Source organism: Colias croceus, chromosome 2 (assembly GCF_905220415.1).
Source record: "Colias croceus chromosome 2, ilColCroc2.1".
Classification (NCBI taxonomy): Eukaryota; Metazoa; Arthropoda; class Insecta; order Lepidoptera; family Pieridae; genus Colias; species Colias croceus.
In genome coordinates, this window is record NC_059538.1 from 10366870 (window position 1) to 10393464 (window position 26595).

At 32.8% G+C, this 26595-nt stretch overlaps 1 protein-coding gene across 1 annotated transcript in view; it reads left to right on the forward strand.

Moving 5' to 3' along the window:
• The window catches only part of LOC123701581 (dopamine D2-like receptor), an 80394-nt gene that overhangs the window by 45464 nt on the left and 8335 nt on the right, over positions 1–26595 (forward strand). The window contains exons 2-4 of the mRNA XM_045649073.1: positions 13541–14017; positions 21184–21286; positions 23677–23806. Of these exons, the coding sequence (XP_045505029.1) occupies positions 13678–14017; positions 21184–21286; positions 23677–23806 (573 nt within the window). The 5' untranslated portion in view covers positions 13541–13677. The remainder of the gene's footprint in view (positions 1–13540; positions 14018–21183; positions 21287–23676; positions 23807–26595) is intronic.

Genomic DNA, 26595 nt, shown 5'->3' on the forward strand with positions numbered 1-26595 from the left:
AAATAGAATTTAATTTGCATATAAAAAGATAGTTAAAAATATATACATATAACAAACGAAAATTATCTTGCCGAAAATACTGCAGTTGTAACCCTCACTGTACGTTTTATAATATTACAAATTGTTTCCCCAAACAAAATTCATTTTACGAAACCACATACAATTCAATAAGCATCAATATAAAAAATAATATCGGAAAGTCAGCAACCAATATAAAAAGACAAGTATTGCGAAATGAATTCGCTTCATAAACGGGTTATATTGTAACCAATATTCGTAAATAGGCTCTTCTACACAGAGCGAGCAGCCTCGCGAAGCAATTGCTCTGCGTAGCAGCTCGATCTGTGTGGACGAGGTTCGACACAGGAGAGCGCTAGTGCTGCTATTTTCTTCCCACAATGATAGTAAAAAGTAAAAAGGTAGATGATTTATCAACACAACTTACGAACTTCAAAAACGGCACACTAACTCACACCCGTTTATGTCAAATAAAGATGAAATGATTCAACTATCGTAAGTGACAAAGAGACAACTGAAGTAACATATTGTGGCTTATTAGCCACATCCAGAGCACTTGTAACCTATCTACACCTTTTTATAATATTATCATTGGGCTAAATTAAATGAGTGTCAAAAATGCTTCGCGATTGCTCGCTCTGTGTGAACCTGCCTAATAAGCTGGGCATTATCTTCAGCCTTGTGATAAGAGACAATAACAATCAATGGTGTGAGGAAAGTGCCTAATGTGAGATCTTCGAGCAAATTACTATTATGGCCTAAGTTTTGGGTTGAAACGTTATGGTGGAATATGTACTGGTTTGTATGGAAGAATTAGATTAATTATTTTGATTAACTAGGTATTTTGAAAATGTACTAGCTGTTTCTTAACGTGGTGACTGAAGGATTAAAGAATTATAATGGTCTGAATATTGGAGGTATGGTATGATTTCAAACCATATTATCTTTATGTAAAATTCTTTTTTTATTTGATTCACCTTTTTTAACAAAATAATATGATTAAATTAAATGCTACTGTTTTATAAATTCGTGTAACAGACACAAAGCAAGTAAGCTATTTCAACTTATACCTCTTTAATCTTTACCGTATTCCTTGTGAATAATAACAATAGTTTAGTCTGAAGCTTAGTTTAGTTTAGTATATTCGTAATGCTTTTATACGGAGCCATGGACAAGGTTATTAGATGAAATATATGTACTCAGATAGGACAGAAAAAATGGGATAACCTAATGTAGTGGAGTGAATGTTATTTACATAAAAAATAGTAGGTTGTACATTTTCTTTTTACAACTACAATTTTGCAGTAGTTTTAAGATTTGCTCTATGTTTGTATAAATCTAGAATAAATAAATAGATTAAATGAGATTTTGAACAAACTCTAATAAAACTAACATTATATTAATATTAACACAACTATCAGACAGTTTTGGAAATCCATTCCCTAAGTAGACAAACATCGATTAAATCAATAGAATATTTTTCCACATTTTCTCAAACAATGTAACGCAAATTTGATATTTTAGTAATATCGCATTCAAATGCTTTATAGAAATAATCTCATGCAATTTGCCATTCCCAAATTAGACAATGATCCTCCAAACCTGAAAACAGAACCGTAAAACTAAATTCAGGCCATTACCTCACGCCGACCTTTCCAACGGTATAACGTGGCAAATTCGTCTTATTACCACACCTATAACCTGTGAAACGAATTGCTCAACGGTTTTTATGTTCCTAACGTTATTGGGAAGTCAATTCTGTCGAGAGGGGTTATTTTTATTAGCCGTCGCTCAATTTAATTTGCGAGTGAGTGTTTCTCGTATTGCTTTTGATTACCTTTTAAAGGAATTATCTGTTATTTTATAATATTTATTTAAATTGTTATTTATTATTATAATCTGGTTTATTGATTTTGAAATTCCGAAAATTATTTTTTTTTTATGTAAAAAATATTAATAAAACGTAACAATGGTATCTACCAGACACACTGTGTTATGCTATGTTTTTCAAAGCCAAAACGTATCTGCAAAATGTTAAACATAGATAGAGCTGTCCGTTAAAATATAATAAAAAGCTCTCAAAACATATTATTATCCAGTCTTTCCATATTTGCGTAAAATCTTTCGGACATATAATAATAAGAAGCGCATTACAGCACATAAGTAAAACAAAGCGGTTATCTCATTAGCTCTCAGTCCCTTTTATTTTCTACTCTACGTTTAAAATGAACGAAGTTTTCAACAGAATACACTAATCACAAGGTAGGAAAGTTCCACATTGTTTGTAGTTAAGGCGTTGGACTAAGCGTTAGAGTGCTTTTGCACCAGTGATGTGCTATAGCTACGTTACTGCATTTCATTAATGCACATACCGTAGCTATGGTGAAAACCGGTCTTAGCTAAGATATTTATTTATTTATCATGACATTCCAAAATACAATATGCTATGACATTACATCTATATCATGGGCCTGTCATGGCAAACAATTATAAAATTCCAGGATTTATAACAGATTTTCAAATGTTTTTTTATCTGGAGGGATGCGTGCCATAGGTGTGTGCTATCGATGCGTGCTATGCGTAGAACGCCTACTATCGATACATCGCAGAGCTCGAGCTGCGCATCTTCCTCGCACAGCTACCTTGCGGAGGCGCATCTTCATAGCACAACTTACTCTTACTGCTACGAAGCTTAGTGTCAGTGAAAACGGTCACATAGTTTCATAGAATAGCTATTACATTTTCGTAGCATAGCTCCACATGTCTGGTGGAAAAGCACCCTTAAAAGAACACTAGTCTATAGTGGAAAATAAAATTGGCGCGTGCAAGTTTTGTCCCGGGAACACTTTAGCCCATTAAAGTTTAAAGGCTTCAGGTAAACTCGTTGGGAATCCTTTTTAAGTGTTCGGAATTTTAAGGCCGATTTACCGTGTTTGTAACAATGCACTTGACGTTGCTTTTTGATGTTTTATTCTTGCTTGCTTTTTGCTTTGATGTTTGTTGTCTTTGTTTTGGACGTGGGGTGGAATATGGTGGTAAATATTTTCTGTTTATCAATTAAGGGAATACGTTTTTCAATCTAGTATTGATCACACTAGGGATGAGAAAATGAAGGTTCGTATCGAGTTAAAAAGTACATGAAATTTTCACGACTACAATTTTTGTTAAACGAACTAAAATCCATATACAGTCAGCACTATTGAACAAAACTGTGTTACAACAGTATAGCGGTATGGAACGGAAAAAAATGCCAAATTATCAAGTGCAGTGACCCGTCACTATTCGATCGTTCAAATCTTCCTGAATCATTGCGAATTAATCACATGGTATTGTGCGCTACGGGTCGGCATACCTTGCGAATCAATTGGTTGAATCTGTGGGTTGAATCGATCGAAAATAACGGTTTTAAAACGGGTCTTTATTATTTGAACTATGTGTTTAAAGTGTGTTTTGAGCCATGGAAAATAAATAACTACTTACAATAATATAGATAATACATACACAGAGAACAACAAATTAACTTAGTAGAATGTATGAACTACAGAAGTAACATAATAATAATATTTATATTCTACAAAACAAAACAACTAAACTAATATTGCATTACGTCCCTTTTCAGCTATTTCATATTACACTGAAACTAAAATATCCCATACAATAAAACATTTCAATGATAAAAAAATGTTACATAAAATAATTTTCAATCTTCCATCTACCAAAAATAACCTATCCAAAATCTTTTTATAACAACAGTGTATCTTACCCAGCAAATGATATCATGCCCATTGTACAGAAATCGAAAAGGCCAATGAAACGCAAGAATAAGCTATTATTCGTTCCAATACGATACCTGTTTCACGAAGATACCTCTTTTCACGGAGAGTTTGTCGTGGTCTCAACATGGGCTATAAAGCAATTTCATATGACACCGTTAAAGTGGAAAATTGGCAATTTATGCGATACAAATGTTCTCGTCTAGACACGATTGCATTTACATACAATGATAATAATAAAAACGTCAAAAAAAGTCATACTTACATGATTTCTATATGAAAATAAACTTACATTCCATCCATCCATCCAAACTTACATCTCGGATATACCTACCTTAGTTTTATTAAGATTAGTGATATTGTATGGAATTATGCTTTGAATGCATATTTTGTACAGTTTTAATAGTATAATGTCGTTGTCCGATCCCAAAGAGAGAAATGAAATACTGTTTGTACATTATTATTTCATTTAGACTTTTCAGTTACAATTTAAGGTTAGTTAGAACCTAAAAATAGTATATCAATGAAAATCTTTATGATAGCTTAGACAGAATGGTTCTAAAACTCAAACTGTAACACCATCGTGAAATTTTATATGAAAGAATCATTAAGATAATAGTACTACGTATGAAATCTGTGCGCTAATTTTTTTGGTCTAAGTTTTAAAAATTATTATCTAGTTAGGTACTTACCGATGAAAGTTATTCCTTTGCACTTTTCCGTATTATTTGTGCAATATCTTAACACACACGAAGGCATATTTGATGCGTTTCACGTTAAAACAAATAAAAAATGAGCGTGCAGCTACGCCATATGGCGTATGTTGAACGGAACATAAGTGGTGTCGGCGGTGTCGTCTCCATATGTATATCTCAATGGAAAGAATAATTTTTTTTTTCACTTTTTTATACAAATATTTGAACAAATCCATTTATGTCTAGTCTACATCGTTAATGTAATATGAGTTGAAAGTTAGGAAGGCTAATTAGTAGGTTTACGTTATTATGTTTTAATGTACTCAACTAGGAGAAAGTTTGCAAATGTGCCAAGAGTTAGTGCTTGGTATAACTTACAAAGTGATATGTTAGGCAGAAACTGTATGTTTAATGTACTAAAGTAAAGTAAATCCTTTCGTGTTGAAGAAAATAGAAAAGAAAATGTCAGCTCCTATTTTTTGCGGTTTGATAGTTAAATAATTCATAGATCAACTTGATTCATAAATACAATTCATAGAACAAATAGAAGATCAGAAAAAAAGACGGGTTACACTCCGGGAGTGCCGGCAGAAGTGAAAACTTGATTATTAACGTTCAGCATGTTTGATAATATTTTGGAATGGCATCCGTCTTACGCATGGAATATAAGGGCTAAAAAAATCCGTCTTACGCTTTTTCGATCAGGCCACGTGTCCTGACGCGAGTTTAAGATTTTATACCCAACGCCGCTAAAGAAGTTTTCACTTCAAAAAACATACTTGAATATTCATTGATTAAAATTTTTGTTAAGAGTTAATATCAATATAATAATATTATGATAATAATCAATGAATATTTAAGCGCTAAGAATTATTTATTGTTTATTTTTAGTTAGTTCTATTCATTAAATAAATACATTATTAACAGTCATAATTATTTCTCCTTTAAGAGCGTAACGTAAACATGTTTTACTTTTAGTATCACATTATTATTCTTTAATAATATGTTTTCGTCGTTAAGTTTCCTAATTTATTATTAAAGTATACAAATAACTACGCGACAATGTCAGACTAGGGGATATGGTTAAATTTCTGAAGGTCAGGTAATAACGGTGCCTATCGACCTATGTCATATTGATTCGGCTTTAAAGGGCCATAACAAACATGGTCCTATAATAACATCTATACCAATAATAAAATTGGAGTGTCTGTTTGTAATAAGTAGGCAATATAACCGCTTTTTACTAAATGCACGTGGATACAAGGTACAGATACTCAAATAGTAATTTTTACATTACTTGTCTGTCTGTTTGGTCCAACTCATCTCTAGAATAGCTGATTTTGAACGGCTATTTTTATACTGATTTTCTCACAGGATTATAAAGAAAAAATCCTTTACGCGAGTGAAACCGCGGCACGCAGCTATTATCTAATATTATAAATTTATGCATGCTACATAATATAAGGTGATTCTCTGTCTATTAAATGTGTAGAATTACATTTATAACGCAAAGATAATTAAATTTAATTATTAGGTTAGTAAGAGATTGCAAGGAAACAAATCCTCTTATATCATTTTAAATTTTAATTCCAATCATAAACATAAGTTGTACAACAGTTGCTACAAAGGCCAAACAAGATGGAGTTATAAGCCGAACTTGACAGGAGGCGTTGAACCTTCATTCAGTGAAGCCATTTCTCATCTCTATTGATTGTAACATGTTTACTCAATACAAGAAGCTTATATCTAATACACACTCAATAATACTAGTGATTATTAACTGCTGAGGTTAGTGAACCTTTCAATCGTGATTAAGTCAAACTCAAACTAAAACATTAATTATCCATTCAACTAGACTTCTAGAAGCACTTTTGAATAGTTATAAGATAGGTTTACCAATTACCATCGGAAAGCTGTTTCTACGGAGAAGAAACAGCAAGAAACTCCGTAGTTGCTCTTTTAAAATCATGTCATTATAGACTGATATTGCGTTGTGTTTTATTGTATGTGTATGGTATTTATTTGGTTTTCTTTTACACCTACCATACCTACTTATAAAATGTTACACTTACGTAGAAAATAAGACAGACAAATATAAAAAAACGACATGTGGCACTCGCATGCTATGCCTTCAAGCCACACCTCCGCCCGTCGGAGTGGGGAGCGTGAGGTTTTTACGTTACGGAATTTCTCGATTCGGTCCCCGCGCTCAAGGCCCGCGATAGAAGCTATGCAATAGCTTAAAAAAATTAGCTCAAAAATGCCCAGGCTACAGTTTACATAAAATTCATAGTGAAATAAATTTTTACACTAGGTGTGTTTTAAGAGTCAAGAGGGTATATGAAATCGTGTTAAATATAATATTTTTATATCATACTCAAATATGTAATATCGCCAAAGCAAGCAAAGAAATAAAAACAACGTATTTATATGGTTTATATAACAAAATTAACTGACCCAGCGAACGTTGTTCGGGACACCCTTGTCACTTAAGGGTATAAAAAATTGTTTTCAACCCATTCTCAGGCACCAAATATACACAAAAAAATGCATACAAAAGGGGTCGAGTAGTAAGGGTTTGTTTACCAACAGTTTGCACGATTTTATATACCTACTTAGTCTAAAAGACTAGTGGTGGCTCAATGGAGAGGACCTCGGACGTCAGATAGATAAGTCGGGGCTTTGAGACCATAAGGAAAGTTTGAGTGTGTAGGAAATAAATTGAATTTTCAATTTATCTGCGCATGTTGAGAACATCACCACTGTAGATAGGGAGGCGAAGAGGGGAATTTTCTGCAATACTCGAGCGTGGCAGTTTAAGATATGAGAGATACCTTAGACCTAATAGAACAACCTTGTTAACTATTTAGCTCTTTAAGTAGTGACGCGCGCCCAGGATAGACGATCAGATTAGTAAAAAAAAATCGATAGTCTGAAATACTCGAGCGCGTCAGATTAAGATATTGGGGGTTGATTTTAGTGTTTTAGGACTAAATTTAACTAATCTGACGTTAAGTCCTTGACGCCGCCAAGTTATAGGGTCGCGAACTTGTAAAAAAAAAACGTTAATCCGGCATTCTCGAGCGCGATTGTTTTTATTTTTATTTTGAAGAATATAATCTAAAACTTACTAAAAATACAAAATCTGCCGGTTTCCGCGTGACCGGAAGTCTGGAGGAGCCATTTCGTCTTCCGAAAAACGCGTTGCAGTATATAAGTCGCGAACGATACATTTTACAAAAAAAAAAGTTTGAATAAACAAAAAAGGTAATTTTATTTTACACAAAAAAGGTCCCTTTACATTTTTGTCCAAAGTTAAAAATTTTTGACTTGAAGCATCATAAAAACTCAAACTCCCGGTTTTTTGAGTATATCTCGAAAACTGAGGGTGTTAAGAAAAATTGATATGAAATAACGATGATTAAAAAAAAGAAACTCTCAAACCTTTTTCGGTCAGATTAAGAGAACCCACCAACATTTTTGTCAGATTAAGAAAATATACTTTCAGGAGACCGAGATAAACCTCCCCTATGAAAATCTGACGCGCTCGAGTATTTCAAAAGGACTTTTTTTTTCTGCATTTTCAAAAATTCATCGTAACTTATCGTCACGCCGAAATCGTCAGTTTTTTTAAGGGGAGCTTCCTTGGGGCCTACTTAACACCCCTTCCGAAAATCTGACGCGCTCGAGTAAATTTTTTTTTTGTGCATTTTTGACGAATTAATATGCCTAGCCCCACCACGCAAACCGGCAGATTAGTATACCGTTGTTATCAGAGGCACTTGGGGCATACGTAGTATGAATATCTGACGCGCTCGAGAATGCCCAAGTAACTATTTTTTTTTACATTTTTGAAAATCCGTACACGCCAAACCCACCGCTAAAATGGTTTTTACCATAGAAGCTTTTCTTTTCGAAATTATTTTATCTATCGATTTTGATAAGTCTCGACGGCGCCGTTTAATTACGCCATTTAGCTACCTCGCCTCCCTATCTATAGAATAAATTCGATTGCTCGGGCGGGTCACGAGTGGCTGAGTTGGTTAGGCATCCGCCCCGGAATGGCGCGAAGGATGCGGGTTCATGTCCCGCCTCGTGATCGAATTTTTTCTATTCTTTATAAATTTACATTCTGATTTATTATATTAACATTAGGTAACCGTTTCAAATTATGTACACACTAGTATAAGAAGCAAAGTACCTCACTATCCATAAGGCGTAAAAGGACCAATTTCGGAAGTAGGACAAAACTTTGATTCCAGATAAAAGAAATCCGACGTGGCAAGCGTTGAACAGGAAAAGTGGCCCATTATATGAATCGGGTATAACATGTTATTTCGTACCAAATTCGATTCTGAATTTTGATAGAAATATAATTTGAACGGAATCAAAGCGGAATTTTATTGTTAAAGATATTTGTTTTGTAGCATGTTTATGATGTCTTTTAGTTTGTTCAATCGTTTGTATGATTGGCATTATAGGTATTTTTGTAACGGCTCATCTGTAGGTTCTTTCGAGACGTCACTATTTTTCATACAAATATCAATTTTAATAAGATAAAATAATGAGATGTAGAATCATTATTCCTAATTAAATTAAATAATATTAAATCCAAAAATAATTAGTGAAATAAACATAGTTCATCACTTTTGAATACCTACATTTGTCTAGTAAAAGTAGTGTTCCACAATCATTTTCAACCTACCGTGGTCTAATATGTACAGAGGACTCTACATCCTAGACCAGGGTCGCTTTCCACCAGGCGATGTTCCGCTCATGCCACCAACGGGAGGGAAGAGCAGGCAAACCACCTTTCCTGTTCTTGGCTTGCGCCTGGCCTGGAGACGGGCTGCCGCCGAGGTGGTCGCGGAAGAATGCAACCAATACCCGCGGCCCCATCATTAAAGCGGCTCGACGGAACACAGTGGGGTTTTAGTCGGTAAGAATTCGACATGGACATGGAAGGAGCCGTTCTATCCCCGGGGGCCGTGAGTATCTTTGGAAGATTTCCCCACTTTAAAAAAGGCGATGGATCAAATGCTTACTAATTTAAAAACAAAAATGAAACCTTTGAGTTATAAGTACCGCTTGTTTTATGAATTATCGTTACTAAATCCAAGAAAACTGTCAAGTCAATTATTCACGGTAAAAATAGCACTCTCAAGGGAAATAGCCCTATATTTTAACGCGCTATTACCTGACCGCTATTCGTGAAATATTACATCAATCCATCAAAACGTTTCGTTTTACTTAAAAGTCTAATTTGCAGAATTGGGGAATAAATTTCAACTATAATTTTTTGCGTGTAACAATGTATTTGGTCAAAATACATTACACATTAGATAGTTTTAGGTCTTCAATTTTTTCTAAAGCTTGAAATGTTTGTGTCTATTTCGTATTTTTTCATTAAAAATTAAAAATATAAAAAATACATTACAATGAAGATAAATGGATGGAATATGTCAGCTATAAGTCAAAAACAGGACTAAAATTAGGCAATAACTCGCAGATAATATTCAAATTTTATTAACACGTTCGCGGACAGTAACGAACACAGGCGTCTCTACAGCTAAAAGTGTTACGACAGTACGTCTGTCGACGTATCAGTTTTTACTTGCATAAAATCAGTACGCCAAACGCCGTGCGATTTTTCATACTATCATAAAGAACGGCGTGTTGTACTGTCTTGACAGGTATAATTACGACTTTTGTACTGTCACTGTATTATTTACAAAAATTCGTCAAAGGAAGGTACTTCCACGCACACATTCATATTTTTATACCCCTCTCCCGCGCACACTACGCCCGTGGGCGCCATGTTTGTATACGGTTAGTCGAGTACTGCGCCGCTGCGGTGATCCCGCGTGTCGCTGCATGTTTTCGCGCGCAATTGTTATTTAGAAAGTGAGTATTTTGTTTCCAACGTAATTTAATTGTTTTACTCATACTGGATATACTAATTCAAGTCTAGTTGCTTTTGTAAACAACATATTTATGTTGTGAACACGATTTTGTTTAACTAAATTTGTAACGAATATTTTTGCAGATGGCGTCTCGAGACTCGTTCGAAAAAGAACAAAAACGTCTTCAAGACCTGTTTGATGCAGCGTCTACCCCTGAATCGAGTCAAGACCCATTTGGGTGACTAAGAATCTGATGCTGAGTGCTTACGACGTTTACGCCTATATCCGTTCTGTCATATCATATGGTTTTTTAACCATGTGTTGTTACACTACGCCCCTGGGCAATGTATGAAAAAAAGTAGTGTCTCATTAGCTCCAACCTGTAAGATTGCACTGTCCGCGAACGTGTTAAATAATTACCCTGATCCTTCTTCCTTCTGTGGCACTATCTACATATCTATAGATAAAGTCAACTGGAGAACCGCTATTTTTAAAACACACTTTAATAAGATACATTACTCATGAAATGATATTGTAGAGTTGTACTGTCACCGATTCTTGATAAGTGTACAAAGTGTCAGTTTCATACAAACTTACAAACATACAGGTGAATTGTTGGGTGAATGCTCTAGTTGCTTGGAAGAGATAACGGCTAAGTGATAAGGCGGCGTAATAAATTATACAGTCATTTTGGATAGAATTGTAACAAAATTTCCTGATTGTATAAGTAGTTCAATTATAGAGTTTTATAAATAAAGGAAATGTGTCAGATTATCAATATTAGTAATTTTATAAGAAGCAAGTACAATCGAATATAGTAACGGCATAAATATTACACGTTAACCACAAGTCTGTTAAACCTAAACAAAACTAATTGCCACGTCAACTATTATACTCTTTGCGATAGACACGTTGTATAGTGGCAATAGAGAATGCTAATAGCAACCTTTGATATGCTAACTCAACTTGTACTATCGTGTTTCAGCTATAAAGGTGCTTTTCCATCAGAGATGTGCTACGCAGCAACAATGTAATAGCTATGCTGTGAAACTATGTAAACGTATCCACTGATGCTAAGATTTGTAGCGGTGCGAGTTAGATGTGCTACGACGATGCACCGCGACCGCCGCATAGTAGCTTTGAGAGGCTCGAGCTATATTATGATGTATCGGTATTAGGCTCTGCTCATAGCTCTACACCTCTAGCGGCCATCCATAGCACGCATCCAAAGCATATTCTTTCATGTAAAAAAGAGCGTGTGTGCCAAGCACACGTGTCAGAAGTGCAACTTCTTTGATAAGATTCAAAGATACCGAAATCACCGCCTTACTCCATGATCTGACGGTATTGCCATGACGCGACCTTGAAATTTTACTCTAAGCGCGCATAAAGAAGTTTCACTTTAAAAATGTATCATAGTTGAATTCGTTTTTACTATAGTGCTAAGCGATGTGCATCAATATAATACGGTCTATTATGTGAATATGATTGCTGGATATCAAATGCATCCACAGCAACGTAGCATAGCATATCCCTGGGTGGAGAAGCACCCTAATGCTGCTATGAATCTGGTATATTATTGACCGTTCGTTAAGGTTAGAATTTTAGTAAACAGTAAAAGAATTAATAAAGTTTTTATTAATGTGTATTTTACGTAATTTTTCCTGTGTTTCTTATTATTCGGATTGTGATTGCCAGGTTTTCCATATGTGTAGGTACTTTGTAGAGTAAGATAATTTATTTAATACTAATATTTAGTTAGTTTAGTTTTTTGTTTTTTAAACTTGATTTATCTATTATAATAAAGACACAATGCGATGTGTAAATAGCAACTGTTATTATTTTTTTAACATTACCTAGCTAAAATATATAAATAATTTAAGATTACCATATTTTATCACCTTAATACCCAATTAAATGCGGCATTACGCCAAAAAGGAACGTCGAAGGCTTTATTCCTCTCATTATGTGCCTTAAAGGAAATTCTTATGGCTGTCTATTTTACATTTATTAAATATTTTTATGAATTATGAATTTATTTATTAACATCTTCTTGTAAGATATCATAAACATTATCTGTATATAAATTACTTTTTGTAATGTTAGTATTTGAATACAATACCGATATCATGACTGAATAAAGTTTTGCGATATAATTAAACAAATTAAAAATTACTTTTTCATTATTACTTATTGATGAAAATAACAGATTTATGTTTAATTATCATATTATATCTATGAAGAACTGATTCTGTTTTTTTTTTTTAACTTAAGGTAGCTTTCAATGCTAATAAATCTCTTTAAAAACTTAATCCAGCGTAATAAGGAAGCAAGTTTCATAAACAAATTAAAATCTTTGTAAAAACATAAGAAATGAGAAAAACTTGGAAAACTTAATTATATTACCGGTTTGAAACTTAACAAGTTATAATAATACTGCTTATAACAGCGTTATAAGATTGTGGAGAAATAACTTTATTAAGAAATTAACTTCTTCCGACTACTGCCATTTCTGTTCATGAGAAATAAAGAGAAATGAGAAATTTTTAATGGAGTAGAGAACTACACAGTCAGTAGTGAAACTAGTTAACGAACTCAGCAAAAACTGCTTAAAAAAGTCCCCTTGTACAGACGTATAATGCACCCCATACGTCTGTTTGAGTGATTATTTTATTTACAAGAAGGTGATTCTGTGTTTGCAAACTGAAACTTTTTCTTTTTTACCGGGAACTGTACCCAGGAAACCTATGATTAGATCACACACTATCCATTGTAGTTAGCATCCGATCCATTCCAATGTATGTGGTTGAACAATATACTGTATAAGTATCGTTAATTTAGAAACTGAAATAATTATGATATTTTTAATATTAATATATTAAAAAATATCAGTATGTAGCTTATGGTTTACAATATTATCATTTATTAGTTTTTTAAAAAATAGCCTTAATACGATTATAAGTATTATAATAGCTTACTGAAGCTATTAGGTCAGCTACAAATGACTATTGATTTGATTGCTATCAAACAATCATTTAAAATAGCTTTAATAATATACAATAAAAAAGTTGGTAAAAAAAAATCTAAAGCGTCTTATACCTATAATGGATCGTTATCAACACAATAGAATAATATCAATTTTCTTTTACAGATGATAAATGTAACAGTGATGCTACGCCAAGAATGAACAAGAAAATGGACCCGCCGAATACAATATACCACATTTATGAAATAAGATGAATCGCTTCCGCAAAATGAAATTGAAAACGACACCGCAAGCGCCTAACAATGAATGAGCTGGAGTTCATTATCTATCCAACTGGCGATGCTATCGATAACTTTAACGTAACTTGGGGTGTTATAACGAGCAACTATAGTATAATTGAAGAGAAAACCGGCAATGGAACGGAAACGGACGATAAGGATAAAGACGTGAACAATTGGTGGGCGTTGATTGCGTTAGTTTTGGTTGTGTGTACAGCGGCTGGGAATGTGTTAGTGTGCTTGGCGATTTACTTGGAGAGGCGGTTGCAGAATGTGACGAACTATTTCTTGATGTCGTTGGCGATAACGGACCTCCTGGTGGCCGTGTTGGTTATGCCCGTGGGCATACTGACGCTAGTAAGAGGTGAGTTTATGTAGCAATCGGAATGAGTACGCCTTTACAGAAATTCGTTACTTATGAATGCAATTCGATTACCTTATGTATTTCTATTGTTGTTATACCTCAGTATAATATTAGACATGCCTGCTTCACTCCCTCTTATACGTACTCTTAGCTCAAATACGTTTAAAACTCTTTAATTTCTAAATACTCATGTAAAAATGTTTTTGGCTACAAAAAATGATGTATTAAATTATATGGACATATAGCAGAATAACTTAGGAGTACTTACTTTGTGTTTAATTGTTTAAGATTCTAAGAATTTCCAACTTGCATATAACCTTATCTTCTAGATAACCGAATAGTTTGTTTCAAAGTCCCCGTTTCTGAGGAGTCCAACTTAAATTAACAAACTGGAGCAAACCAGAATTATTTCAAGCTATGTATAATTTCTCTATGTAGATCCTTAATACTTATTGCACTAAAATTCAATTATCAATTAGCATTGTGGCTTCATACCGTTAAATTTATATAAGGTGACGCATTTTTTATGAAGTTTTACTATTATTTTATATTTATTTACAGTTATGTCATATTAATGGTTTATAAGATAATTTTATCTTGATTTTTTTAAATCGTTTTCATTGAATGAACCTTTATTAAAAAAAGACTTACAATTTGTGGTGTCTAATAAAAAGAGTTTTAAATAGTTCATTACTTACCTAGACATTTAAATTGAACATTTCTAGCACCGCTACCTATTTCCTCTTTTATTAAAACTTCTTACCCGTATTTAATTACTTTAAACTGCAGTTGCAGTTGCAGGTTTTAATTGATTAGAGTTTGTAAGTGTTAACGTATGCACACTCTTTGTTAGTAAATATTTTGCCTATTTTTAATGGTTTTTAAATTTCATTAGTACTTTAATAGTAATTTGTGTTTTATTCCGAATCATTAAAAGTAAGAAAGTGCGCGCACGTAGCGACGCAACTCTCCATAGAGTTGATGGGAGAGACAAAATATTTACGGAGACAAAAGTTGCTCTTGCGCGCTAGCTCTTAGAGCCTATTAATATACTGTCAAAATTGCCATAAGACAAGACAAGGGAGTCTCTTTTCTGTCAAATTTTAAACAAGAAATAATTGGTGTCTCTCACTTCCACGCGAACAATTATTTAGATAACACTATTTTGACTAGCGAAAGGTTATTTAGTTAAAAGATCAAATGTCAAGGTACTTTAGATTCTGAAATACGTTGGCGAGATGTTCTGTTTGAATAGAATTACCACAGAATTACTGTTTGCTTTAAGTCCCTGTATAACATTTTCATGCACACTATAGAGAAAGTTTAAAGTGTGATACATGATATACATTGCACAATGCATGTTTTCATCTTATAAAACGCATAAAATATTATTTAAAAATCTTTTTTGGCAACTAACCTTTCCAGAAACGGATGAAAAATATCACGAAGGGCCCTAGACGCTCATCGCGGTAGAATACATGACAGTTCCAAAAAATCAATATCAAATCTTATAACTAAAATGCAGGAGAGTTTTATAAAATAAATTCAATTTCTATACATTTTATTTAAAAATAAGGTAAAAGTCGACTGTATTGTTATTTCCGTCCGTCCATCACTGTATTCTTCTTCGATACTTCCTTTTCGAAGTTGGACTGTACTTGTACTGCGACAGCTAAAATGTTTTCAAGTTTGTTAACTCAATTCTTTTGTACATAAAAGGAAATATAGGAGGAGGAAATTTCATCTAGTTTCTGTAAGGTGGAAGCTGCAACTGGAAAAAATATATTGCTAATATACGGCTTCACTCGCTTGGAGTAAAAAACCTAATAATATTCTAGAATCTTCCTATTGAATCACTCTATTAAAAGAAATCGCTTTAAAGTCCGTTTAGATTAGATTCCGTTAAAGATTTAAACATAGATAAGGACAGAGAAAGCGACTTTGTTTTATATTGTGTAGTAATTTACCATCAAAAAGACACTTATATTCCTGATAATGAGGTACGTTTAGCAACAGCTAATTCTAGATACAAGAATACACTAAAAAGAGAGAAAGGCCGATGAAGTAACTAACATTTCATTAGTCTCACTTCAAAGGAATGTACCATTTCAAGTACAATACGATCACATTTGTTGGTTTCGTTCCTTTGATGAAATCTCTTGGATCTAACTGTATCTTTAGTGCTATTATCTGCAAGAAAGAATATATTCTGGGTTTTATTACCAATTGTTTTGGCAGGAGACCAAATTATTTTAGACTGTCTTTATTCAGTGTTTGAGTAGGTATAGATCGCTCTCGGGAAGACATACAGCTATGCCTCAATTTAACAGGGCTCAAAAGGTTTGTTTTACGTGCCCGAAAGTAGGCAACTGTGAAATTTCAACGGATTAGAAAAGCATTTTCTCCGTAAAAACCATATTACTATATTAACTCTCATTCTTTACAACGTTCGTATTCCCTAAAGTAATATGAATTGCGCCATTATTATATACTACTAGCTGCTCCGCGCGGTTTAACCCCCGTATCTCCACACCTGTTGGTCGTAGCTTGATGATATATTATAGCCTATAGACTTCCTCGATAAATGAGCTATCTAACACCGAAAGAATTTCAAATCTGACCAGTAGTTTCCGAGATTAGCGCGTTCAAACAAACAAACAAACTCTTCAGCTTTATAATATTAGTATTTAGATTATAATCATAACATGTTATGAATTCTCTTGCAGACCTACTAGAGAATAAAACTTTCTACCATTATTGAAATTACCGTAAAAATTTAGTATGGATGAAATAATAATCGAATATAATTTGTAGAATAACTTTGAAAATTAATCTGTATATTTGTACAAAATTGAAGTCGCAAATCATATATTCTCCAATAATAACTAAAAAAAACAACTTTTAGTTAAAATTCATTCAACAAAAAACTAAAACAATTTTTAGTTAAAATTCATTAACTAAGAAATATGTAACTTCTACGTTGCAAATCTTTCTAGTTTCTTTTTTATAAGATATCTGCTTGAGAACGTGGGCCAATTAGTATTGAAATAAACTTGACTCCTACTTCAAATATGCTTAAGAATCACTTTTTAATTCTTACCGCCACTCATTATAAAAAAGTGGTTATAAAAAGTATAATACCTATAATATTTGAATACTTCATTAATATTCATCTGCATAAATAGGTTAATTTTAGAATGAAGATGTCTGAATATCTAGCTGTGCCCTTTGGTTTTACCCGCATTGCTCCGCTTCAATAGGTCTTAGCGTGATGAAATAATAATTATAGGGCATAGGCTATAGCTTTCCTCGATAAATGGACTATCTAAAAGTGAAATTATTTTTTCAAATCGGCCCCGTGGTTCCTGAGATTAGCGCGTTCAAGCAAACAAACTTCACTTTTATAATATTAGTGTAATATAATTTTATTATGTGTTTAATTATATTAACAGAGTATTAGCAAACAACATTTCTATTAAATTCAAATTCAAATAACATTTATTTGCAAGAATGTAGTTACAAAAAAGGTGTCACAGATCATCACAAAAAAGATTCATGCCGGCAAAGTTAGTGTGATCTGTTTTTAGTACATAAAGCACTTATTTTAAGTACACAAAATTATAAATAGATACAATTTTATCAAATATATTATTTTGAGCTACTTCTTGGTCATAAATTAAAATCATCCCACACAAATAATACCATAATTAATTCACAATTTTAATTTATTCAAGAGATGTTTACGCGTAGGCGTGTGAAAATATTAAATTACTCAATAAGAATCTTGTTTACAGAAATTATTAAAAGCAATCCCGTATACAATCTTGTCTTTAATAAAATCGACCAATTTAGCAACGCTTTTTTTTATTATTTATTGCTCTTTCGCTACCACAATTTTGATAATTACAAAGACACCTCTTTAATATTATAACTCAAAATCCGCTCGGCATTTCGAACTGTAGAGCGCTTGTAGAGCGTGTCAAAGAATTAAACATACCTACTTACACACAAAACATAACCCTCTTTCTATAGCAGGATAAACATTGATATTTTTTTTAACAAAAAGCATATCGTAACCAAACATCAGCAAGTCCGTGGAAGATTAATTAAACAACGTTTTGATGGGGTCGGTTACAAAGTTAATTACATCTTTGTGTTGTTCGACTTCTTTGTTATATTAATTAATTACAAATATTAATGTATAATATATGAATCAGTAATAAGCTGGTGAGCTATTTTTGTTTGCTACTATTATGTCCTAAGTTGTCCTAGTTTAAGTTTTTGTTGTACCATCTACTGTAATGTTGCCAGCACAATAAAGTCTTTAAAATAAATACCTAAATAAGTACCAACTTAATAATAAAATTCACGAATCAAATGTCTAACTATTACGGTTAATGATATTCATATTAGATACATAATATTACTATTTATCATACTACTTATGTAATCATATACTTAAATTTAATATAGCTGATCCTTGAGCTGATCCAACAAAACTTCTTCATATGTCAGTAGCATTGTAAAGAGTCCGTAATCATGATAATCCGAAAGCGCAACCTTACTTTTGATGTAACGTGGATGTAACGGTGCGTACAAAGACCATGTTAAGCGAAGTTTATAATTAAGCCGCAACGATAGCTTTTGTCCTCATAAATGCTGACGTCACTTTCCGACGTCGTCCCTTTCAAAGCCGCTACTGTCAGTTACAAAGCATATCTAACATTGCTGTTTCAAGATTAATAACCTTCAATTAGTGTTGCTAGCATTATTAAAACACCGAATTTATTATCTGCGCCATAACAAAACATTATGGTGTGCTGGCCGTAAAGAATTAAAAATAAAAACGCGCATGGAACGAACGTCGTTCCAATTTTAAAATAGTGAAAAAAAGCGGGCGGGAAATATTGTTCTGTGAAATAGCGCGTGTGTGATTCTTGTTGTAATAAACTCGATGTTTTATCAACTAAAATATTAGTGAAGTAATTGGAGGCATTACACGAATAGCGCTGCATATCTAACTTTGGAGTAATGATGGCAATTTATAAAGGTCTGTATTTAGCCACTGCGGCTAGAACGAGTAACGTAAATAAACTTTATACCGTTTTAGGTAGTTTTGTAGATATTTACACTTAAATACTGCGCTATAAATATTCCATATTATTGCGCTCTGTAACTATAAGGTAGGTAACTAATAAGTATTCAGAATTAATATTAATAAATTATAAATATTATTCATATTATATTTATGTAAGTATTTTAATGATTCATAAATTCATATTTCTACGTAAAATGCTTGTTTGTTATAATCAAACCATTTGTATGAAAAATATGAAATTTGAAAACATACCAAAAATGTCACTACGTATCAACAGAATCTTCGGCACAAAATATATATTTAATAAATACATTTTTATAATATACTATAAAAAAAATAAAAAATAAAATTATATTTTGTACTATTTATAGATTATTCATACGAGCATATACCACAGTGAAACATTTATAGACATTCTATAACCTGTTCCTCCATTCCATCCTTGAGCCCGGAAATTGCGATGAGATGAGCCAATAATGTGCTGTAATATCTTACATAGAATATACTTTATGTGTGTATCTATATAGTTATGCATTATTAAATCGTAAAAAATCATTTATACATTCCAACTTAGTTCTCTGCAATAACATTTGTGGCCAGTTTTATTGCTTGCCCATGTGTTGTCTTAATATTCAAGTAGTAGTAGTATAGGTAGTCTTTTTGACAGTTTTGACCTAAATTTTCATTCATTATTATTAAACTGACTGAAACTGAAAAACAAAACGTAGTAGATCGTTCATTTGTAGAGACTACAACTTCAATAAAGTCGGAAATTTGAGAAATACGAGGAGAGTATGCAACATCCAACAATTAAATATTTTTTAAGCTATTGCATAACTTCTATCGCGGGCCTTGAGCACGGGGACAAAATCCAGAAATTTCGTAACGAAAAAAACCTCACGCTCCCCACTCCGACGGGCACGGAGGTGTGGCTTGAAGGCATGCTATGCTCTACCGCGGCAGTCCCCGAGTGCCACACGTCTTTTTTTATATTTTATAAGTAGGTACACACGTTTCATCAAAGGAAAGCTTAAAGGAATGTGGCATCTACAAGAGCTATCTGCAAGAGCTAGAATCTAGTAAATTATTTGTAATGCATAATATGTAGCTTGTATTCACACATAGTGCGTAGTATTTACCTAATAATATATTATGACCACGCGTGACGTAGCTATAAGTTGTAGCCAGTAGGTAGGTGTATTCAAATTTTATGACGTCACTAAATATTTAATAGTTTACACTTTACATCATCAACTAATATTTAACTATTAGAAATTACATCATACTTTAACAGGAATCGTGTTCGTTATAAAAAGTTTCTCGGAAACTCTAATGGAAATTTTACTTAGTATTATTTTTCTTTCGTTAGTTATTCTTAACTAATTGAAACTATAACTTTTTAAATATCTTTCACTAGTGTAACGACTTGTTAATATATATTTATAATGATACTAGCTACGCCCCGCGGTTTCACCCGCGTGGCTCCGCTTCTGTTGGTTTAGCGTGAGCCTTATAGCCTTCCTTGAAATAATGTTTCAAATCGGACCAGTAGTTCCTGAGATTAGCGCGTTCAAACAAACAAAAAAACAAACCTCTGCAGCTTTATAATATTAAAAAAATAAAGTATAGATTTCAATGTAAAAGCTTTTTGATATTATGTTTATTAATAATTTATGTAGTAGATAATTTGTTTCATTATAAATTAATAGATTTGCAGATGAACAAAAATAACATTTAAAATGTATGAGTTCGTTTATACAATTCGAATGTTGATTATTTCATTTATTCATGTTCGGTCAGTTATTTGTTAAAGGCTTAATTTATCACAATATACCAACACATAGAAGTACATTTTTTATATAGGTACGATCAATTAAAACAACAGAGCAAATATAAAACCATCTTATGAGCTTACCAAAATTAAATATTTCAAATACAACTTATGCATAGTGTAATAAATTGTACAAGTATTATATTATCATGACTTCCAATAATCTCCTATCAATTAATAATTATTAACTATAGTTATTCTTCATTTCCATACAATTAATCTCATTCCTTGTTTCAGGCTATTTCCCGCTTCCAGCAGTGTACTGCCTGGTGTGGGTATGTCTGGATGTTCTATTGTGCACGGCATCCATCATGCATCTGTGTACTATAAGTGTTGATAGGTAAGTTCTCTTATAAACCTGTTTATGGGTAGTTTTTTTATATGTAATGGGCCCTCTTCACAATGGGCAGCATTGGGCAGAGAGACAGTAGAGGCAATCACGATGGTGTAGAGCCCTAATGGTCTTACACAAAACAATTTAAACACAGTCTAACCTTAAACGGTAATCGGTTAAAGGTATCTGTCACTTTATTAGTTGTCTATGTGAAAGACGACAAAACCAGATCAAAGAGAACCCGCGCTTAAAGATAAACCGTGTCTAAATCGGCCGTCACTGTATATGTTTTTTTCGTCAAACATCGATGATCATTTGTTGAGGCAACTCTGCTCATATTGAAGAGGGCCCTTAATGTGTTTAACAGACAATATAGATAGGTATGTATGTAGAGCGAACAAAAGCAGCTCGGCCGAGGAAGACGGCAACACACGCGTTTTATTAATAAAATCGTTTATACATACATACTGATTGATATTTTATCTTCTTTTTATGCATTACACATTATTTGGCACATCACAAAATAATATTAAAAAAATTATCATTAGCCTAGTATAGGTAAAATCGACCGCCTATTTGGTACAGTGGTTGTCGCGTGAGCGTAGAACCGAGGGGCCCTGGGTTCGATTTCTGGTGGAGACGGAGAAAAAAAATGTCTCGGTCTGGTAGGACACAGAAGGCTGATCACCTACTTATCCCTAAAGAAAATCGATCAGTGAAATAGATGTATGCATAATGCATCTGCCCCTTACCCCACTTTGGGGACACGGGACTTCACTTTTATAGGTAAAATAATAGATTCAACACAAATTTGCCGTATCATATGACGGGTTCCTGTGAATTAATTAGTTTAATCATAATTAATAATCAAACAATTTTATGAAAAGTTCCTGGAAGTTCTAAAGTATCTCAAATTATAAACAAAAAGCATAAATTTTAAACATTTCCCAGTTGATATAGAACTTCTATGTGCCAATTAGAGTAAAAGTTAATATTGTCTGCGACCCGCTGATTAAACTTTCTATGGATTCGAGGAAGCGGAATTTCCCTTGAGAATAACTTACCTGACAGTGAGACTAAGTCCTAAAAAAAAGACGTGTGGCACTCGGGGACTGCCGCGGTAAAGCTATTGCATAGCATGCCTTCAAGCCACACCTGCGTGCCCGTCGGAGTGAGGAGCGTGAGGTTTTTTCGTTACGGAATTTCTCGATTCGGTCTCCGCGCTCAAGGCCCGCGATAGAAGCTATGCAATAGCTTAAAAATCACAAATCTTAACTTCTGTATAGCTTTTAACTGTAGACACGGCCTTAATAATGTGTTATGTAAATTGTTAAAGCATCCCAAAATATAAAGTAAGCAAAGATGGTTGAAAAGGTCTAATATAAAACACGTAAAAAATACTCAAAAAATAAAGAGTGGTATAAGAACCGAATGAAAAGGAAAAACATGATGAAATAAAGGCAAAGTACGTTCTGCTTTAAACAGTTTCAAAAAGGGTCTTATCAGTTTCACAAACGACTTTAGAGACAATGTTCTATAAATAATGAAATATACATTTTATGCAATATTGTGAATCTAGTATTCATTAAAATCTTATGTTAAGTGTAGTTAAAAATCATAATTACTGAATTTGAATTACTACCTAACATTTTTTTCATATTAATTTTTACATGCTTAAAATCCTTACGCCTCAATCACGCCTAAACTACAGAAACAATTTGCATGAAATTTGGTATGGAAATATTTTTATACCCGAGAAAGGACATAGGCTACCTTTTATTGCGAAATATGTACCACGGGCGAAGCCGGGGCGGACCATTAGTTTGAAATAATTTTAAAATCGTTAGCGTTAATAAAACTAAATACTTGTTTTTCTTACAGCGACAAAATATTTAATAGGGCTTCCAAACTTTTATATTTACCAGATGAAGAAGCATTGTTTATTTTTTCTACAAAAAATCTTTTGTACTATAAAACAAAGCTGCCTTAGGTCAACGTATATAGTATACCTACTAGCTGACCCATACAACTGCTTGAGCTCTATTTTTTTTTCTATTAAGCTATTGCACAGCTTCTATCGCGGGCCTTGAGCGCGGGGACTGAATCGAGAAATTCCGTAACGAAAAAACCTCACGCTTCCTACTCCGACGGGCACGGAGGTGTGGCTTGAAGGCATGCTATGCAATAGCTTTACCGCGGCAGTGTAAAAGTCGCCCGAGTGCCACACGTCTTTTTTTTTCAACATTTGATCGATACCCCGCGCCTAGTCGTAGCGTATTGTCTTATCAGATGATGATGAAATCATGTCTTGTAGATTGACAATTCATTAAAAGAACATTTTTTCAGCTTTGTATTAAGTAGTAGAAAGTTTTTCTTTAAAATTAATTTATTTTCAGGTATCTCTCCTTACGCTATCCAATGCGCTTTGGCAGGAACAAAACAAGGAAGAGAGTGACGATCAAAATCATGTTTGTCTGGATCCTATCAACTGCTATGAGCTTGCCTTTAAGTCTCATGTATTCTAAGGTAATTTTTTCATGTAAAATATCTCAAATTCAATTTATCAATTATTTTATTCGGTCGTTCTATCCCTATAAAAAATTGAGAAAAGTTTATTCATTTTACTCGCCTCTAAAAAACGCGACTCGTCAAAGAAAATACAATTTTCACGGTTTCACACCTGCGTTCGATATTACTGTATACTGAAGTTCCTGACCTTTGAACCTCTTCATAAATATTGATCTAAAAATGTTATTTCTATGAGTTTTGGCTCCTTTGAAGCTAATTATGCGGTCAAACCTGGGTTGTCTTTGTATTCAATACATACCTTAGAAGCCTCGTTTGTTATTCAAGACCGCAAGTTTTCCTCATTCAAATAACTTCAGAGCTATTTTTAATGTTATATTAAAATGTTACTTCCTCCGTCCTCGATGTATTTTAATTTTCCTGGAGTTATTTTTAACCCAACAGGTGCTTATTATACATATTAAGTTTAGTGGTATTTGATTGTTTATATTTTGGTAGTCAAGTTATTTTTACTCTATATAAATTTACTTTACATATTTTTTACAAAAAACTAGTACCTTATGAATGAGTTATAATTTAAACAAAAATATGAAGTTGTTTTATTTGAATACAATATAATATACATCTTCATATGCCAAATAAAATAATATAAAAGTCGATTTGATACAATTTCATTGAACTCATTGCAAAAAAAAGAATAGTTATTATTCATAAAAATATACGAGAAGTACCACGTACCATTGTTGTTTTTAATAATAAATGGTGATTCTTAATATAAATTGAAATTTTTAATTTTTACAAGGGGTCAATAGCACCTCTTACCTGTCTGTCTTTTAAAGACTAATCTATCTTAAATATTTTACACAGCTCCGTCTTCTTAGAACTTGTTTTTATGAAAGAAAATAAATTCTAAGAAATTTTCAAAATAGTATTCACTTAAAACGGCTTGGCTTTAAATAGTAAGTTCATTAGAAACTAAGTTAAATAAATAAGCCCTCTCTTAAATATAAAATTAAACAGTGAAGTAATTGAAACTAATAGTAGAACAAAGTGATTATTTATACGAGTTGTATTTATTTCATATTTAATAATACGGGGAACAGTCTATTTCAAACAAATTTGATTAATAAATCTATGGCCGAAGTCGCATATTTTAGCATTATAGCTGTGCCCCGCGGTTTTCCCGCATTACTCCGCTCCTTTTGATCTTAGGCCTTATTCTAACACCGAAAGAATATTTCAAATCCAACCAGTAGCTTCTGAGGTGAGCGTGTTCAAAGAAAAAAAAAAACAAACAAACTCTTCAGCTTTATAAAACTATAATAAACTAATAGGGTAGATTTAACCTTATAAAATATGTAATATGTATACAATTTTATTTAATTTGTAATCATTACATTATAATACAATCTATAATAATTAATATCCTATATTTTAGCACATCATGTTTTGACCTTATAAAATGTAGTAGTGACAAAATTATATGCATTCAGTAATATGAACTTCCTAACAAATTTGTTAACCTTACATCCTTACTAATATTATAAATGCGAAAGTAACTGTCTGTCTGTCTGTCTGTTACTCAATCACGCCTTAACTACTGAACCAATTTGCATGAAATTTGGTAAAGAGACATTTTGATACCCGAGAAAGGACATAGGATAGGTTTTATCCCGGAAATCCCACGGGAACGGGATCTATGCGGGTTTCTCTTTGACTGCGCGGGCTATGCCGCGGGTAAAAGCTAGTAATAATGTAAATAAAAGTGGATTAATTGTATCATAGTTATCCAATGGAACTCGGAATTGCTTTTTGTAAACTGTATTGTTGTAGGAAACAATCCTATTAAAAATATTTGCTTACTTGTTATTCATATTGAAATACAATCCAATTACAATTTGTAAATGAAAATAAGTTATTCATTCAACACAGTTTTTTTTAATAATATATGTAACTAGATTTACCCGCATAGTTTTCGTTCCTTTGGGATTTCTGGGATAAAAAGAATAAGTCTTATCCTGAGTCTTCAGCTACCTACATACCAAATTTCATTGTAATCGGTTCAGTAGTTTTTGCGTGAAAGAGTAACAATCATCCATCCTCACAAGCTTTCGCATTAACAATATTAGTAGGATTCAGATCGTAGAACTTTTACGTATGTTATACTACGATAAATATAATAAATTAGATCTCTAATATTATTTTTAGATATTCGTGTAGATATGTTCGATCATTATTATTTGGTTTATTATTGACATCTATTTATTTTTTCTAGGAATCAATACAATTTTATTAAAATAGCTTGAGTAGTTTAATCAAAATACCTGTAGTTCGGGATATACGACATGTAGGTATGAACTTTGATTTTAATTGAACTTTTCTCAGATTGATTTCTCGAAGAAGTAATACCTATGTGATCATTATAAGTATATCCTACTAGAAAGTGTAGTAATACATTCATAAGTTTATAATTATCATAATATAACAATTTGTGATAAGCCTAATCTGAATTAACACTAGCGAATCCAATAAATGATAATAGGGTTTAGGTTTAATTGCGATCCATATGATGGAATATATAATCGAATTACAGATTAATTCACACATCTATAAGTTATCTAATTAGATAACGGTCTGAACAAACACTGACTATTATTAGTAATTAATAATACGTTCATGATATCTAGATGCTTGTTGAGAATGGATATTCAATCGATTAGTATTAAAAACTACCCACAAAATAGTAATAAGCAACCTTTATCTATTGATTTTTATTTGTAATAACTACG